Genomic DNA, 17711 nt, shown 5'->3' with positions numbered 1-17711 from the left:
TCATCAATATTTTGTTTTGCTATGGAGTTAATAGATCAGTTGAATTGTAACACTTGGTTATACTTTGTGGTTTCCTCATCATCCACCATCTTTAATAATTTCACCACATGGATATCTGTCATCTTGGTCGGTTAATTGTGAGAAACTACATGAGCACAATTTTATGATTCAATTCTTTTATAATTTTGTAATTTAATAAACACTGCAAAAACCATTACATATTTAACAGTGTCTAACATTTTGGTGGGGTGTATGCTTTGCTAACGTCCATAACATGTCTGGTTACATTGAAATTTGGATTGAAAATACAAAGAGTGACTACTCTTCTCTTACCATACAACATCAATGCAACACAAATCAAATACACAAGAACTCAAATCCTGCTGCTACCCCCTTCAATATAGAAGACAATTATCACAGATTTTTTTTTTTTCATGCTGAGATTTGCATTGTCAAAGAAACTTATAAACAAAAAACAAACTTGGATTCAGAATTTTTTAAAAATTTGTTTATTAAAAAAAAAAAAAATTGTTAATTATCTTTTTCTGTCGTTGGTTTTAAGCCGTGATGTCTCAATTGCTGGGCTATTGATTTTGCTAATTTCTTGTTGTCTTGTGAAGAAGTTTTCTTGATTTTTTGCAATTGTGAAAATAAACTGGCAGGAATAAGCTGAAAAAAAAAAAACATTTTAGAAGGGATGCAAGCATGCAAACGATCATTTTAAATAGTTATTTTGTTTTATTACTAAACATCATTTGTACAATATTCAATAATTGACTTATTTCTACATTTATTCAGTTTGGAGTGGTTGTTTTTTTTTGGGGGGGGGGGTTGTACTTAAATCTGACTGCACTAAATTCATTAAATACTTGAAAAAATTTGAAAGAAAAAAAGATTGCCATCCTTAAAGTTGAAGTTTTTATCAAATTCAACAGATCTTTAATCAGAAAAACATTTATTTAAAAAAATTATTTAAAAAGTCAATCAACAATCAATTTTCTTTGTTATTTAAAAACATTGAATCTAAAAAAATCTTGGTATGATAATAATTTACAATAATTCTGTGAAAAGTTAACGTTTTTATTCAAATAAAATAAATTCTACATCCACCCCTAAATACAGGGATTGTGGTTGACTCAAGATAAGGGCAAGTAACTCTAACAAGCCAGCTGGATGAATTTATTCATGAAAATAATCTTTTATTTTCATGTATCTCCACACATCTCTATAAGACTCTTCAGTCATGCTTAAGTTTGAAATAGCATGTCCATTGATCTGTCTTGCTTGAGTTTGAATGAAGACTTTAGAAGAATATGTATTCTTGCTTTTTTTTTTTTTTTTTTTCTTCAAATATACAGTAGAACCCCAGGATACGGCATTAAAAATTAGTAACAAAATACAGTACAGTATAGAATATACATGTATATTATAAATAACACCGTAAGATGGGGCAAATACCATAACAAAAGGCCGGAAAAACATTGTATTCCACATCGTAACCTAAGAAAAAAAAAAAAAGACAAACATATCCTACGGCCACCGTATCCCAAGGTTCTACTGTATTAACTAAATCAAAACTGTATTTATACAAATCTAAGCTTCTTTTTCTCCAGATTCATCAGATTCTCATTTTTAGTATAAAAAGGCTGATGAAAATGTCTTTCATTGAGTTTTCATCCTTGAAAAAATTTCCAGATGGTTTTACAAGTTGCCTTCTTTTTGATAAGGAATTGAGTTGTAGAGAATGTTTGTCTTTTTGTTTTTTGGGAGGATTTTTTTTAAGGATAAATAGTTTAGGAAATGTAAGAATGTGTCCTCTCAAGTTTTTTTAATAGAAATAACTTCAGATATTACATGAAGCAACTTGATGTAAGGAGCTAAAAAAAAAAAAAAAAAATCTTCTAAGGTAAAAACCTAGCCACCGCTAAGTGTTATACGGGTAGATTTGGACCCTAAAACATAGCAACTTTTTCCCACTTGTCAGAAATATTGCTCATGGAACTTGAGGATTAAAGAAAAATAAGAAAAGCAGAAGTTACGAGACTGCTGAAAGTAAACCTAAGGTCCACTTTCTATTCTCCAAAATATAAATTCATCTTGTGTATGTACCGTTTAGTTATGACTTTTGAATGCATTGTTTATTTAGTGTGGACGTTTTCTAGAGCAAGTCATAAAAATGTTAATCACATTTAATTATGATGAATTTTTCTACATTGATACGGAAGTAACTCAGTTTGTTTACATACTCAGTGATAAAAGATCAGAGGGAGAAAATAGTAACCACAGTTGAAGTCAGTGTCATTAATGATGGAGGCTAAACAGAGCAGAGAGGGAAAAAATAAAATACTAGTGTATAACAAAATTCCAAAGGTGTTACGTGTGCCATGAAAAGAAACTGGAATTTCAAGAAGATCTCCATCTTTCCAGTAATTATAGGAGCAACCAGGCTTATTTAAAAAGAATTTTAAAAACTGGTTGGCAAATATATCCAGTGATCCAAGTGCAAGAAAGATAAAAACAATTGCATTGAAAGTAACAGAATCTTAAAAAGATCTCTCGGTTAAAATCTGTGAAATAGTGGGTGAATGTGAAAATTGAAAAATAAACAAAAAGAAAAATTTCCAGATAATTATTGATATTAATAAGTGCAGATCTATTCAAGCATGATGTATTTGAATTGCTTTTTTTTTTTTTTTCATTATCAATTTTGTTTTTGAAGAAACTACCTTCGCAAATGTAACCAGTTTTTATTATTTCATCTATTTAATCAGGGTAAAGAGTTCTTATGAAAACTTAAAGTCTCTACAAATGATGATATTTATTTTCTACTGGAGCAAGATGTGGCACAAAAATGTGAAGGGGAATCAACTTCCCAGAAAAGGAACTCTTATATGCAAATAGCCAAAGAATCTCTGGTATGGGGTCTTCCAAAAGAACAGGTAACAGTTGGGAATAATGACGGGACAATTCCAAGATTTTTCTAGATTCTGATACAATTACCAATTCTGATAAAATTACTGATTTTGATTTTTTTTTAATTTCTAGAGCTCCATAACCTGTTAAGTGCTGAGACATTATGTTGAACAAAGATGGCGGCAGTAAATCAAATCAGCAAAGAATCAATGCCATCACAATCTCAAGTGTTGAGTAATTCTTAGAAACAAAGATGGCAGCAAAGAATCAATGCAGTCACAATTCAGTTGTTTTGAGACGGAAGTTGGCAGCGAATTGAATTGAATCCAAAATTCAACATTTTTTATAACATTTGAAGCTTGTGATTGGTTGATTGTCATAACCGTGATTATAAACATAATCATTGGAGTCATACCCTCATAAGTAATCAAAAACATTTTAAGTCTTTTTTGTTGTTGCTTTTTTTGGGGGGGAGGCGGGGGGCAGATACACTTATAAGTGCGACCTATAGATTTTAATTCTAATGGTTGTTTAAAAGTCAATAAATATTTATCCTTTCATCATTAATACGAGCCGTGGAAAATTAACTTTTAAATAAAAATAGAGAAATAAAAACAAAAAGGTTTACATATCAGAAAATAAGCCCATATTTTTTAGATTCCAGTATCCCAAAAAGATCTGATTTTTTTCAATTCCTGATCGTCCCAACACTAACTGGATATGTGCAGGACTTCATTCTAACAAAAAAGTTTTGATGTTTTTAGTGATTGACAAGTTTGTCCAAGTAATGCCAAGATAAACTAGTACAAAAAAAGCAACTGGCAAGTTAAACTAGATATAAACTACAAGAAATGATACAATTTTACTAAATATGTATGACCAAAATTATTCACGATCATTATACGACTGACTGCTCCTGCTGTTTGTCACATAGAAACAACATATAAAGTTGCTTGAATCAGCAGGCGCCAAATTTTGATTATACATAAAGGGGTTTACTAAAATTGTCCGACTAAATTGTACGATTATTTGCTCCTGTTGATGATTTGCTATTAAAGCAACTTTTACAAGAATTACTGAGTTTGTCAGCGCAAAATATTGTAAAAATCTATTGTGGTCTTATTAAAATCTATATATCTATGAAAGTTAAATTGTGCGTGTGTGTGTGTGTGTACATTTCCCTATTAAACTATAGTAATTTTCAGTCTACAGACTCAAAATTTAACATAAGGCGTAAAAGTTGTGACTGTAACAAAATTCACTTTGTTTTTATTATAATATTAAAGAAATAAACTTTTTATTTATTTTTTTTTATGCAGATTAAAAAATTTTTTAAAATGGTACACTGCGCTGAAAAAAGTCTCAGTCATTAAAAATTTGCCAAAAATAATCACAACTAAGTCGTTTTATCGTTTATTTTAATATTTTTTGCACTGACGGACTTAGTAGATCGCTTGTGTAAGGGAATATTTAATAAAAATCAGGAGTTTTCTTTAGTAAATATCTTTTTAGGTATGGACTTAAAAAGATATTAGCTAAAAATGACCTCAAAACTTTTGAGTAAATTCGTTTTATTTTTTATTTCAAGATTGTTTAACGATATTTTATGCTGACAGTCCCAGTTGATCACCTGTGTCGAAGTTGCTTTAATCAGCAGCAGTGGCGATTAGTCGCACATTGATTGTACATAATTTTAAGTCGTACCTATTTAGTAAAACCCAAAGGATATATAAAAATATTCAGTTAATCTCAATCATTTTTAAATCCATACTAGAGACTTTGTTTTCCAAAATCAAATCTTTCTAGAATCATAAAGTCAGTTTAAACTATTTTCGTTACGTTTCTGTCATAACAGCGGTCCAAATTTTATTGTGTGTGGATTTTCAAAACTGGTCGCCTTGAACTTATTTTCATGAGTAAGGACTTTTTTATCTATGATATAAAAAGCAGTTGTATATGTATACATGTGTTTGTTTAGCTCAAAATATAAAAACAACAAAATAATTGGTCACAAAGTGGGTATTTTCTTGATTGGCGTTGCCCAGGATGAATAATATCTAAAATTTAAAAAAAAAAATTTTTTCTTTCTTCCTAAACAGATGAAGATTTTATCGGGATTGGTCAGCTAGATTATATACTAACTAAAGGGAGATGACTGATTTTTTTAATCAAAGAGTTAATTTCCTTATGCCAACTCACTCCTCAAGGAATCTATAAAAACAAATTGTTTGTGTGTGTAGAGAAATGGGCTAGATAGAGAAGACGGAGATGAGGAGAGGGAAAGAGAAACCAGGGGAAAGGGAAAAAGATAAAGAATAGATAGAAGTTTTGAGCAACGCCAGGTAACCCTGTTAAAGATCTACAAGTTATCAATAATTTTGGTACTTGTACAGTTTAATCAAGACATTAAAAAATGAAAATAACAAAAAAAAAAAAGAAGTTATATTGTACGTATCCGTTATGGAACAAAGTTCTCCGAAAAAAAATTTCACTTAATTTCATCAAGTAGTTTGTTTTTTTTACAGCAAAAAAAACAATTTGTTATGATACCAAACAAAAGGTACGATTTTTAGGAAGAAAAGCTAGTATTAAAGATAGGGAGGGAGTCTCGGTGTTTTACATAGTTATCTCCCCATGGCATGTTAAAAATTTCCATAATGTGTGACTTCGACACGCTCTCATAAAAACGTGTTTTTCCACTGTAAAAAAAAAAACCACTCGATCAAATCAAATGAAATTTGTTTTCGGAGATCTTCAGTCCAAAACGGATACATACAATATAACTTTTTTCTGATATTTTCATTTTTTAATGTCTTGATTAAACTGTACAAGCACCAAAATTTCTATTGAACCAATAATTTGCTTGGTGAAACTCACAAATGATCATATTCTTAATAGAGTCAATCATTTCTGTCATACATTACTTTTATGTTAAATTGATCCTTTGTAATTTTGTAGACAGAGTTAATATTCTCAAAGGTTTTTTTGAAAGTGAGATTTTTCTTTTTATTAATTTTATTTACTTGAAACTTTTTATACAATTAATTTTGGAAATTTATTTCACATTTCTTTCAAAGTTTAAAGAAGAAGAGGTCTATTGACAAATTGTATGTAGGCATCACCGTAAGGATGGACATCTAAAATACCACAACTCTATCCTCTATGCCATCTGCCACTCCTTATTTATTCACAACATTTTTAAGGATATTTAATCTAAACTATGTTCAAGTTTACATTTTTTGCTACCACCAATATAAGATGAAAGAAAGAAAAAGATGACTAGTTTGAGATTCATTAAATAAACAAAGTTTAACTAAATGTTTAATTACTGTTGTGGTGGCACTCACTCATTTACATATGTGGATAATATTACACATCAATAGCAAGACTGTTAGTCTGAGTGTGTGTTAACCAGAAGCCACCGAAGGCCAAGCCAAGAGCAGATATGTTCTCCAGCCAAGACTCTTACCTGACAACCATTATGTAAATATACTGTAAATATACTTTTCCTAAAACACTTCTTATTCATCTACATTTGTTTGTTAAGTCTCCATTTGTATTGCCTTATACGTTATTTGGTTCAACCTGCAAACATAACAGTTGGCGACGAAGATGAATGTCAAACACTTACTTTTAAGTTGTCTCCTTTATCGGCAGTCATAAAAGAATTTAATAATCGTAACACCTGCTCCAAAAATTTCACTTTTCCTTCTCCAGCTTCAAGCAACTGAAATAAATAAAAGTTGAGAGGAAAGAATTTAAAAATTTGATTTATCTCTATAAGCTTGATTAAAAGATGTCAGCAAATTTTGTTCATTTCAAAGAATCTTGCAATTGGAGCTAAACCCTACAAAATGAAAACTTCTCAGCCCATAACTTCAGGTGTGTAGTATATATAATGAAAGACTGTGTATTTCCACTCAACCACATTGCCGGCCCCAACATCGTGTGCTGTGAATTTCTTTTCTTTCATCTTCTCTTCTTATGGATATGTTGTAGTTTCTCACATTGGTGTCTGTCCAGGAGGTGTGCATGGATTCACATGTATAAAAAAAATAAAACAACTCTAAAGGAAAACACAGATGCTGACAATTTCAGTAAATATTCGTTACACTCTGGATGTATGTACGATACTATAATATGGGAAACTACTCTCTAAGCGTTAACATCCCTATCTTATACTTTCTGTTTAGGCCAAGTCCGTTTGTTGATGTCTGAACTGGCCCAAGCCACAATCTGCCTATTATCAACTGTGCCCAACTGTTGTAAACCTCAGACTGCCCATAAACTGTTCTTACAATTATAAACTCCTAGCCACTCTCCAAAAGGCCTGCAAAAAAATCTACATCCACTCTTCCATACCTTTTGTAACCGTCATCGCCACACCTCGACTAACAATCTGATGTCAGCTTCCTTTTGTCTTCCTTGGTGAACAACTTATCTATTGTCTTCCCACCAACCCTATTTCCCATGTCAGTGTTTATCTGAAAAACTTATTTCCTCTTGTCTTTTATTATATTTCTTTTTTTTCTTTCTCCCTTCTTTCAAACACTTTTGGAGGTGGGGGGGGGGGAGTAGGGTAGTATTACAATAATAATGGTTTTCATATTTTAGGGTCTGATCACTCCATTTATGAAAGCGTTGAACTATGTCTCATTATTATGAACCCATTCTGGTATGAGTATATCAACTAGTAACTATTTAAAATTAACACCTTTCACAAATACATACTTAAATATTTGTTAATATAATAAAATATTATGTAAGAAATTGAATTTTTTAAATGCTCACAATGCTTGTATTAATATCCAAAGGTTTAGATTTTGTATTAAAAAAAGAAAAAATTATAAAAGAAAACAAAAATAAAAAGTCAACTTACTTTGATAAGTGTAGGAATCAAATCCGAAACAAAATTTTGCCATTCTTTATTTTGTATAAATTGACGCTAAAAGGAAATAAGAAATTAAAGGCAAGTTTAAAATAAAATCATTCAAGTATTAGATGTTACTAGGATACAATTCAGTTGTCAAATATGACATCCCTTACAAACATCTTCTGCTGATTTATATTTTTGATATAAAGTGTAGATGAAACTATCAGGTATGTTTGATCCCAGACTGATTGATGCTGAGTTATGCAGACTTTTTCTAATGACTCAGCCATATTGCAAGTGATTACATTATAGTTTTAGCCATCACATCCAAAATACCCCAAAAAGTTAACTACAACAAAAGGCACTTAAAAAAAACAAAAACAAACAATATAATGGTTAAAATGTTGCCAAAATGTCAACAACAAACAGCAGAAAGACAAAAATTTTACCAACATTTCTGTTAAACTTAAGTTTGAAAGAGTCTTTTTTTTTTGAAAGGTAAGTTTTAACAGATAAATTTTACAAGAGAAAAGTTTCAACGCACAAACCGTTTCTTTGATACACAGAAGATTTATATATATATATATATATATATATATATATATATATATATATATATATATATATATATAATAGTCAAAGAGGTATAGTTGTTGTTATAGTTATTCTCAAAGTATAATGCATTTGAAGGGAGTTTGGCTACTAATGTAAAATTCATTCTTATTTTTTTTCTATAGTTAAAAAAGAAATTGACAGCACTGAGACTTATGTTTTTGCTCTATTTGTTTTTCCTTAAAAAATGAAATAGAATAAAACATTTTTAAAAGCATACTTACTGTATTTCTGTTAATCATACTGAGTAAAAGGCCACAGGCTTTCGTCTGAAAAAAAAAAAAAAAAAAAAAAAAAAAATTAAATTAAAATCGATTGGAAATATTTTTTTTTAAATTATTCATCCAGTTCACCAAAATCAAATTGTTTTCTTGTCTTCATTTTGCTTTCAGTCAATAAAATTTAATTAGAACAAAAATAAATTCAAACTCAAAGAAAAAGAAGTTATAAGAAATAAATCATTAGACATGCTAAAAAATGTCTGAGTGTATGATTTTCTGCATTCAATTTGTAAACAATTTTTTTCATTCTTGGATGTGTCCAAGCATTTCTATGAGGCTTTGTCTGTCCATCTGTACTTCAATTAAAAAAATACCATTTTTGTCAATAAGTCATGCATCTCTATGAAAAACTGTCTGTCAAGCTTAATTCATAAATAGTTCTGTCTAAGAGGTTTGATTTGTCTGTCACAAGTTCAAAGTAGCCTTTTCATTGTTAAATGCACACATTAAATGGATGTATTTTAATATTTATTAAAGTTGACTTTTTTTATCCATTTTGAAAACCAAATGAATAAAAAGCAGATAAATGATTAAATGAAACAAAAAATCTAATTGTTTGGCAGATGTATTGATAAGATTAGCAAGAGTTATTTCTCTTGTCCAATTTGTTTTCCTTTTTAAATCTTATCTGTTAAAAAAAGTTCTGACAATATTCAAGACATTAGCTTTAAGATCAAGTAAAAAGGAGAAAGCAATTTTGAATAATGAACTGGTGAGTCGGTTTTTAAAGCAACGTTAAAAAGACAAACAATTTAAATTAATTTTTCTTTTTTATAAATTCAACAAGCTTTATGGTAATTATAGTGAAGACAGCTGATAAGGTAACATATCAATGACGGATTGGTTTCAGGATTATTAGTAATAGAAATCTTAAGTCATTCTTCAGAGAATCCATACTCTAAATACATTAGTTCCCCTCCCCTCCTTCTGTTTTTATTTATATTTTTCTGAGTGGCTAATTAAGCCAGATTTATACAATTTGTGTAGCTGAACGATTATAAATGTATTATAGCAGTTGATCTGTTATGGAGAAAATATAATGGGTAAACAAATGTGGAGATGAAATTATTTAGAGCTACAAGCAACTTCAACACATTACACCCCAAAATCTGTGTGGCTAAACAAATTAAAATATAGAAAGCCAAAAGGAATATTGAAAGCAACATACAGGTGTAAGTTTTAGTAAAACAGGTGTGAGGCCAGGAATCACCCACTTTTCTCCAAGCTCAGTCTACCCAAAATTTACTTCTCCAATGTTCAATGTGTAGATTTTTTTTTTCTTTTGTTTAGTGCTTATTTAGAATTACACTTTTTAAAAAAAAAAGAAAATACAGAAAAATCTTTATGAGCTACATACTCATCACAGAACGAAGATGTCATATTCCAAAAATCATATAAATTGATCAAGTAGTTTTGTTTTTTTTAACTAAGAGAGTAAAACTTTACATTTTTTTTTGCAATTTTAATACTAAATGTATCCATTATAAAGCTGATTTTGACCTCGATAGTTCAAATTGAGTTGTCTCCTCCTTATTTATACATCATGGCCGATCAAAAATCCTTCGTCTTGCTTTGTGATAAAATTTGATTTTCTAAGTAACAAAATAACTACTTTATCAATTTATGTAATTTTTGGAATATGAGATTTTCGTTCCGTGACGACAATATTTTCAAATTCAGGATGTTTACTTCATAAGTGTTGCCTATTGAAAGCAATATCAACATAAATGATCAGAAAATATTTTAAAGTAAAATGATATTTGGCATGTTATACATTCTGCTTTAGTTTTTTTTTTGTTTTACGGCATAATCAACCCTTTTGAGTTATTTAACCCCGACTCCATTTATTTTGGTAAAAGGATTTTGTTTGTGGTTTATAATAGTTTTACACATTGAGCAGATTTAATCTATAATATAAATATCACCCGTCTGTTTAAATGAATGTGTGTATGTCTGCCTAAAACTTTCGACAGAGGCGACAGATTTTCACAAGATCGGTATCGTTTTGAAGCTCAACCCTTCAGATGACAAATATCAAAAAATTAGCCAAAAACATTCATTCCTTCACCCTCAACTGGGCAGTTTTCTACAAGGAAGGTCGTTTTTTTCGCTGACATTTTTGCAAGTCATTAAAACCTCGCATCGCATAAAATATGTTATTTCAACCACTTGTGATGTCACAATTGTGATAGGCGCATCGATAAGCCCATTTTTTTTTTTTTTACCTCTTTTTCCTCTGCCATGTTATGGGTTCAAGTCTGCTTACTACTTCTAGTTCTTTTTGTTTTTTTGTTTTTTGCTCAATATACACCTACAAACACCCGGGCAACTAGGTTAGTATTGAATATAGATCACTTAAAGATCAATTTCCTTTTTTTTTTTTTTTGGTTTAATCCATATGGCAATTTGGCTTATTGGACATAGATATTACATTTTGGGGCATAAACCCATCATTTTCAAAAGGTGTTATATAGCCGGTCTATATAATTTATTGGTTGCACTTTTAGCAAATGCGTGCAAAATTATATACATGCTTTTATTCTTCCGCCATAGTTTTTTAAATCAATGCAGACTTATAACAATATAAGTTTATTTTTAATTAAATTAATTTAATTAAATTAAAATCAATACAAACTTGTTAAGTCAACAATATAAGTTTATTTTTAATTAAATTAATTAAATTAAATCAATACAGACAAACTTGTTAAGTCAACAATATAAGTTTATTTTTAATTTAACTGATAGCATATAACAAGAGAGAGATTGGTCGGTATGTGGGTTTGGTGGGGGTATCTGTGCGAGGCTACAGTAGAAAAGTCATTCACTGCTCGAGTCACTGCTCTCTCTAAATTGTTATCTGTTTTCTTATATTGAAATTTCATTCATTGGAATTTGAGTGTTCACTTATTAATTGGAATTTCTATTGTTTTATTGTTTTGTGATTTTAGCAATTTCAATCCAGGTTAAAATATGTCATCTCATTGTTTCTGTTTTTAGGTCATTTTCCATGACCCCAACTCTGACTCGAATGTAAGGTTGATGTCATCGATTAACAATTTGATTTAACACCTGGCTTTGCCCGGATCCTGAATTTGCGTGTGTGCAATAGATCTGATATTTTCTGGCGTCATCAGTCATCTATGCAATATTATTAAATAACTGTTTCACAGTATGAACATTGCAGTATTTTTGCCACATGGAAACTAAATCAACATATTCCACCATAAAGTGTTTCACAGGGTATGCGACTTGACATGATGCCCCTTCAGAATTCAAGAATTAATGTGTGGCCAATACAGAATCAAGAGAAGATGATCTCCTCCCTCCATCACTTTTTACATCTCCATTTTCCTAGATCAGGTTGTATTGTTCATAATTTTTGGATGGGTTACTGCTCATTTTCAACTGCCATTTTTTGTAGATATATACATGGATGTTTATGTCTGTGTATGGAAGTTTAAATTTTTTGTAGAGGGGATGGGGATACACTGCCAGTATACTCATGGTCATATTTGCGGCATTCACCCTGGGCTGGTTGGGCTAGCTTTTTCCAATAAGTTCACCATTCCCAAACTCTAGCTGACCAGACACGGCAATTCAAGGCTGCTTCTATTATAGGTGCAAGCCATTCGCAGTTCCAATGATGGATCCCATAAAAGCTGGGGGCCCAGAATCAGTTCAGCATCCTACTTCACTGTCCTGAATCAGGTTTTGAGTTGACCACCATGATATTTCTTCCACACTGCCAGTGGAGCTAGATCAATGTCTTCATGGATAAAGTCACCTCAGTATCAATAAAGGGCGTGGCTAAACCAGCCAAAGCTTCTGGTAAGGAGAGATTTTTAAAGGGAGTGGAAATTGTACTGTTGGGGACAAACTGTTGGCAGTGGACACAGAGAATGCAGCGAAGGCAATGATATTCAAAGACACTACCAATATATTCTTATCAAATACAGGCATTAATTACTGCTAGTTTTAGATTTAGTGCCTCATAATTAAAACTATGTTAATAACAATGCTGCAGTCATTATGTTCTACAGCATTAGCCAACAAGTTTATTCTGGTTTAGCAGAAATAATTTTTGAGTGGTCAATGTGCAATCTGGATACTTTTAACTTTTGGGGATTTTTTTCTTCTCCCCATATCACATGAGGTAAATCTGAATTAACAAAATTAATTTCTTACCCTTTTCATAATTTTTTGGTTTTCATCAGAGATGATTTCAAGCAAGAACTGATTTTGACTCCAAAACACAGGCTGAAAAAGGAAATTATTTTAATAATTATAAAGCTAAGAAGAAAATAAGAAAAAGGACAATTATTATTTAGTTTGGTTGTTTGCCAAAATTTCTCCTGTGTTGAAAGAAAAAAAAATGAAGAAAATCTGTATGATATACGTACTTGTGACAGAACAGAAATACATTTAAAAAATCACATAAATTGATCAAGTTTTCGTTTTTAACTAAGAAAATTAAATTCTATGAGGAAGCAAGGTCAGGGTATCTCACTCTGCCATCTAGAATAAACAAAGAGAGATAACTAATTTGGATTTCTGAGATCCGTTTTGTTTTCAGCTTTGTAATGGCTATTATTTACCATTAATCACTAAAAATCCCTAAAAAATGATCTATATTTTTAAAAAAATGCATGATCAATTTGCATGATTTTTATATGATCTTTTCACTTTTCGTGTATGTAAATCATAAAGATGTTTCTACATTCTTGTTTTTTTAATGTAATTCTGGATAACCATCTTCATTTTTTTTTTCAACCTCTTCAGGACATTAGATGCTGAAAAAGTAAATTTAGAGAATTTATACCATATCTGTGCCCTCTCTCTCTTTCTCTCAGAGGATGAAATCGAAAACAAAGCTCTACACCAAGATCCAACAACTTTTGTCAAATTAAATTTTATGAAGAATCTAATGGTGGCATTAAGTTTGCATTTTTGCACTAAACATTCATAAATAACAATAACATTTTCTTTATTTTAACCTAAAAATTGAAAATCATTGTTTGTTTGTTTAACCAGCATATCAACCTTCTTTGGGTAATTTAATGCTGTATGTAAGGTTTAAAATTTTTTGATACTTTCAGAGTCGATTTTCGCTGGGTATAGTCAAGTAATGTTCTGGTATCGTTTGTTATTTGATGGCATCTATATTTTATAGTAAAGATTTGCTCTTTTTAGGAAATTTAGAATGAGTTTAGAGTTTTCTTTTTTGAAGAGTTCTTTTAAGCCTTGTAGTAGTGCTGACGAATTTGTGTGAGATCATAGCAGTCAAGTAAAAGGTGTTTCACTGTATAAGGTTTGTGACATGGTATACATTTGGGAGGTTCTTCACTTTTTAGTATGTAGGAGTGAGTTATGTATGTGTGTCCTATCCTCATACATGATAACAAGGGCTGTAACAACAGCATATTCTTTCCATTGTTTTCTCTCGAGTATATATCCGACACAGACGCAATTAATCAACCGAAAACCACATCACTCTATATAGAAGCATATAAGATATCAACGGATACACACTCGAGAGTCAAAACAATGAAAAGAATATGCCGTTGTGGTAAGACTATTTCTTTTTTACGTGAGAAAATCATAGATAAAATGAAAAAATAAATAATTATAATTTGGGGTCAATAATTAGGAGAAGAGTGAAGAAAAATCTTAATTCATTCGCAGGCAACATTGGGTGTGTCTGCTCAGGATTTAACTGAAGATTTGTACACAGATTCAACGATTTTTTGAGAAACACTATTATGCCAATCATTAAATGTTAAGAGAAAATTCACTTCAAATGATTCACAACAACTTGTTGCAATATACATAACTAGCATGCTACCCAGCATTGTTAGGTCATAAAATGTGTTTAATTATGATTTTTTAAGTGCTCTTCTGAGCTTCAATCTACGGTGCCTCCTTGCCAAACTTTCACAAAAATAAAAAAAAAACTCGACTAGTTACAACCACTATCAATGATTTTCCTTACTCTCTCCCTCTCTGCCTAAACCTAAATACAGATTCCATGAACAAAGCTGATTTCCTAGAACTGCTCACATGTGAAACACTGTTCCATTGCCTACTTCCTGGCTGATTACCATATGGCAGCCTTCAAGTTCAATGTAAACAAGTTCTTGTTGAGCCATCCCCTTTAATGATCCAAACTACCCAATTTACACCATTAACAATTACTAAACTACCAACTTACAATCATTAACCCTAATCTTCGTGGCTTTCAGATCTTGATAAGTGGTGACTTTCTTGTAAAAGAAAAAAAAAGATGCTTTAATTTATGCAGATTTCGTATTCATTATTATAGAGCCAATCCTCTATTGATTATCATATTGTACCCAATATGTAGTACTGATTTCAAAAGTTAGAAAGAAAAAGATATGACTTGGATGTGATCAGCTAGAATCAAAACCAAACCATATAGCTCTCCAATCTTATTCATTACGCTCTGAGCTACATCTACACGAATATAAAACGTTTTAAAAAATGACGTTGTTTCATCTATAAATGTATGTTTGTATAGATGTAGAAGAATACTTTAAGTAATCTTGCAGAAAGTCAAGTATCATGGTTTAATTGCGCTCTATTCATTTTGAACATGTCCCTGTTCCCTCACTGTTCTGTTACTGCCAGGCTTTTGCGATGATAAAACTTCTAAAACTTATGATGCTAGGCTGTTTCAGAAAGTTAACTTTAGTCAAAAAGACAGACTGTTCTTTCTGTAATCAATTTTTTCAATTATCGATTTTTTTTTTAAATACGCAACCTATCTAAGAATACTCATTTACATGAAATTTTAAAAAATCAGCTCAGCCATTTCATAGTCCATAAGGAACAAACTCTCACACACACACAAAGTACCTTTTATATACAAGTAATGAAGAGCCATTGCTCAAAATGACAAGGTACTATAAGAAGGCTGACTGGGAAGCCACCAGGGTCTCATCGGAGATTCCTTATATGAAATATCTTTTCTCTTCCTGCAAAACAGTGCACTAATGAGACCAATAAACGGTTCATAGCAGCAATTGAAGCACGTTTCCACATGGAAGTTCTATAGCAAACGCTACTCTCTCCAATCGTTTACTTCTACTTGTGCAGCTACCATTGCTCAAAGGCAGCATGCATACAACAGATTTATCTGACATAAGTGCAATACAAACAGACAAACGTTTATAGAAGCTAGAAGTAATTGTAAGAAAGAAGTAGCCACAGAGTGAGTATACTGAAACCACCAGAAAAACGCATTGAAGTGCAAAAATTAGGAATCCGTCTTTGTGATGGCCAAATTTATGACAGTTATTGCATTTACGAACATCCGTGGGCTTAGAACTAATTTAAATGATGTTGAAGCATTTCTCCTAACAAACACCCCGGATATCTTAGCACTAAGTGAGACTAACCTACACTCCTCCATCCCCTCTAACCACTTTAACATGCCTGGATATCTCCCACTCTGCCGTAAGGACTCTGACAGACATATGCACGGGCTTGGAGTCTATATTCGAAACACCCACCCCTTGACTAGAGAAACAAAACTAGAATCGGACGATCAAGCCTTTATGTGCGTTAGACTTAACATGCAACATAACATTAGTTACTTTTATTTTCTCTACCGCTCTCCCTCGACCCAGGAATGTACCCTAATAAACAAAGTCTCTGACAGCATAGGTACAACACTCTTCCCCGACACTAGCACACAAGTGCATGTATTTGGGGGCTTCAATGTCCACCACAGCAACTGGCTTGGATTTTCTACTTACACAGACGCAGCTGGTAGCACAACACATAGCTTCTCTATATCTCATTCCCTATCACAGATGGTTACGTTTTCAACCCATTTCCCAGACCAGCAAGAACAACACGCATCACTTCTAGATCTGTTTCTGACAACAGTTCCCGATGATTGTGTTACGAATGCCCACAGTCCACTTGGGAACACTGATCATGCAGTGATAATGGTTGAAATCGCCCTAAACTCTAGAGCCAAAACTGAAGAGCCATTGCTCAAAACAACAAGATATTATAAAAAGGCTGACTGGGAAGCCATCAGAGATCTCATCAGAAACGACCTATGGCAAAATATCTTTTCATTTCCTGCTGAACAGTGCGCAAATGAGACCACTGAATGGTTCAAAACGGCAATTGAAGCACATGTTCCCACGCGGAAATTTTATAGCAAGCCCCACTCTCCCTTAATGGTTTACTTCTACTTGTGCAGCTGCCATTGCGCAAAGGCAGCATGCATACCGCAGATTTAACCGACATAAGTCCAGTTAAAGCAGACAGAAGTATATACAAGCCAGAAGTGACTGTAAGAAAGAAATAGCAACAGCTAAGAAAGAATTTACTGAATCCACCAAAAAACGCATCGAAGCACAGAAATTAAGAACTTGTGACTTCTGGAAAATCTACAACAGTGTAGTAAATAATGGGCACTCAACAATTCCCCCACTATCCAACAATTATGAAGTTGCTTACACAGCAACCAAGAAGGCTAACATGCTTGCCGGTTGGTTTGCCTTAAACTCTACTTTTACCCCAGCAAACCACTCCCTCTCTGATTTCCTTTGTGGACAGAAACTACACTAAATGATCTGACCCATTTTCAAGTACATGATATAAAAAAAACTTGACCCCTCAAAAGCATGTGGACCCAATCTCATCCTGACTGTACTATAAAAAAAAAAAATGTTTCACCTAGGTTGCTCCAGTTCTCTCCAAACTTTTCAACAAATGCTTTAATCTTGCTTTCCTAACTGATGTAACCTCTGGCTGTCTTGACGTACATTCTCACTTGATATCATTGATGAACAGTGAAATATGTTTTCTTAATTTTTTTTTTTTTTTTTTTTTTTCCCCAATAAACATATTCATTAGAAATTCAAAACATAAATAGCATCAATTTTTAATAAATTCAGGTCCGTTCCGTTTTGAAGAAAGTTTTGAGACTATGCACTTAAAATAGCTTGATTTTTTAGATGGACAACATGTCAGGAGTTGAAAACTTTGTCTGACAA

General features: G+C 31.9%; 1 protein-coding gene across 1 annotated transcript in view; it reads right to left on the bottom strand.

The window, feature by feature from the left end:
* Positions 1 to 486: 486 nt before the first annotated feature.
* LOC145278224 (myb-binding protein 1A-like) overlaps positions 487 to 17711 on the bottom strand; it is a 102889-nt gene continuing 85664 nt past the window's right edge. Inside the window, exons 31-35 of the mRNA XM_080130514.1 lie at positions 12865 to 12936; positions 8623 to 8667; positions 7793 to 7858; positions 6545 to 6640; positions 487 to 669 (exon numbers count right to left, since the gene is read on the bottom strand). Of these exons, the coding sequence (XP_079986640.1) occupies positions 532 to 669; positions 6545 to 6640; positions 7793 to 7858; positions 8623 to 8667; positions 12865 to 12936 (417 nt within the window). The 3' untranslated portion in view covers positions 487 to 531. The remainder of the gene's footprint in view (positions 670 to 6544; positions 6641 to 7792; positions 7859 to 8622; positions 8668 to 12864; positions 12937 to 17711) is intronic.

Source organism: Euprymna scolopes, chromosome 1 (genome assembly GCF_053919585.1).
Source record: "Euprymna scolopes isolate OS-2025 chromosome 1, ASM5391958v1, whole genome shotgun sequence".
Classification (NCBI taxonomy): Eukaryota; Metazoa; Mollusca; class Cephalopoda; order Sepiida; family Sepiolidae; genus Euprymna; species Euprymna scolopes.
The sequence above is the reverse complement of the archived record's forward strand: the minus strand, read 5'-3'. Positions and strand labels throughout refer to the sequence as shown.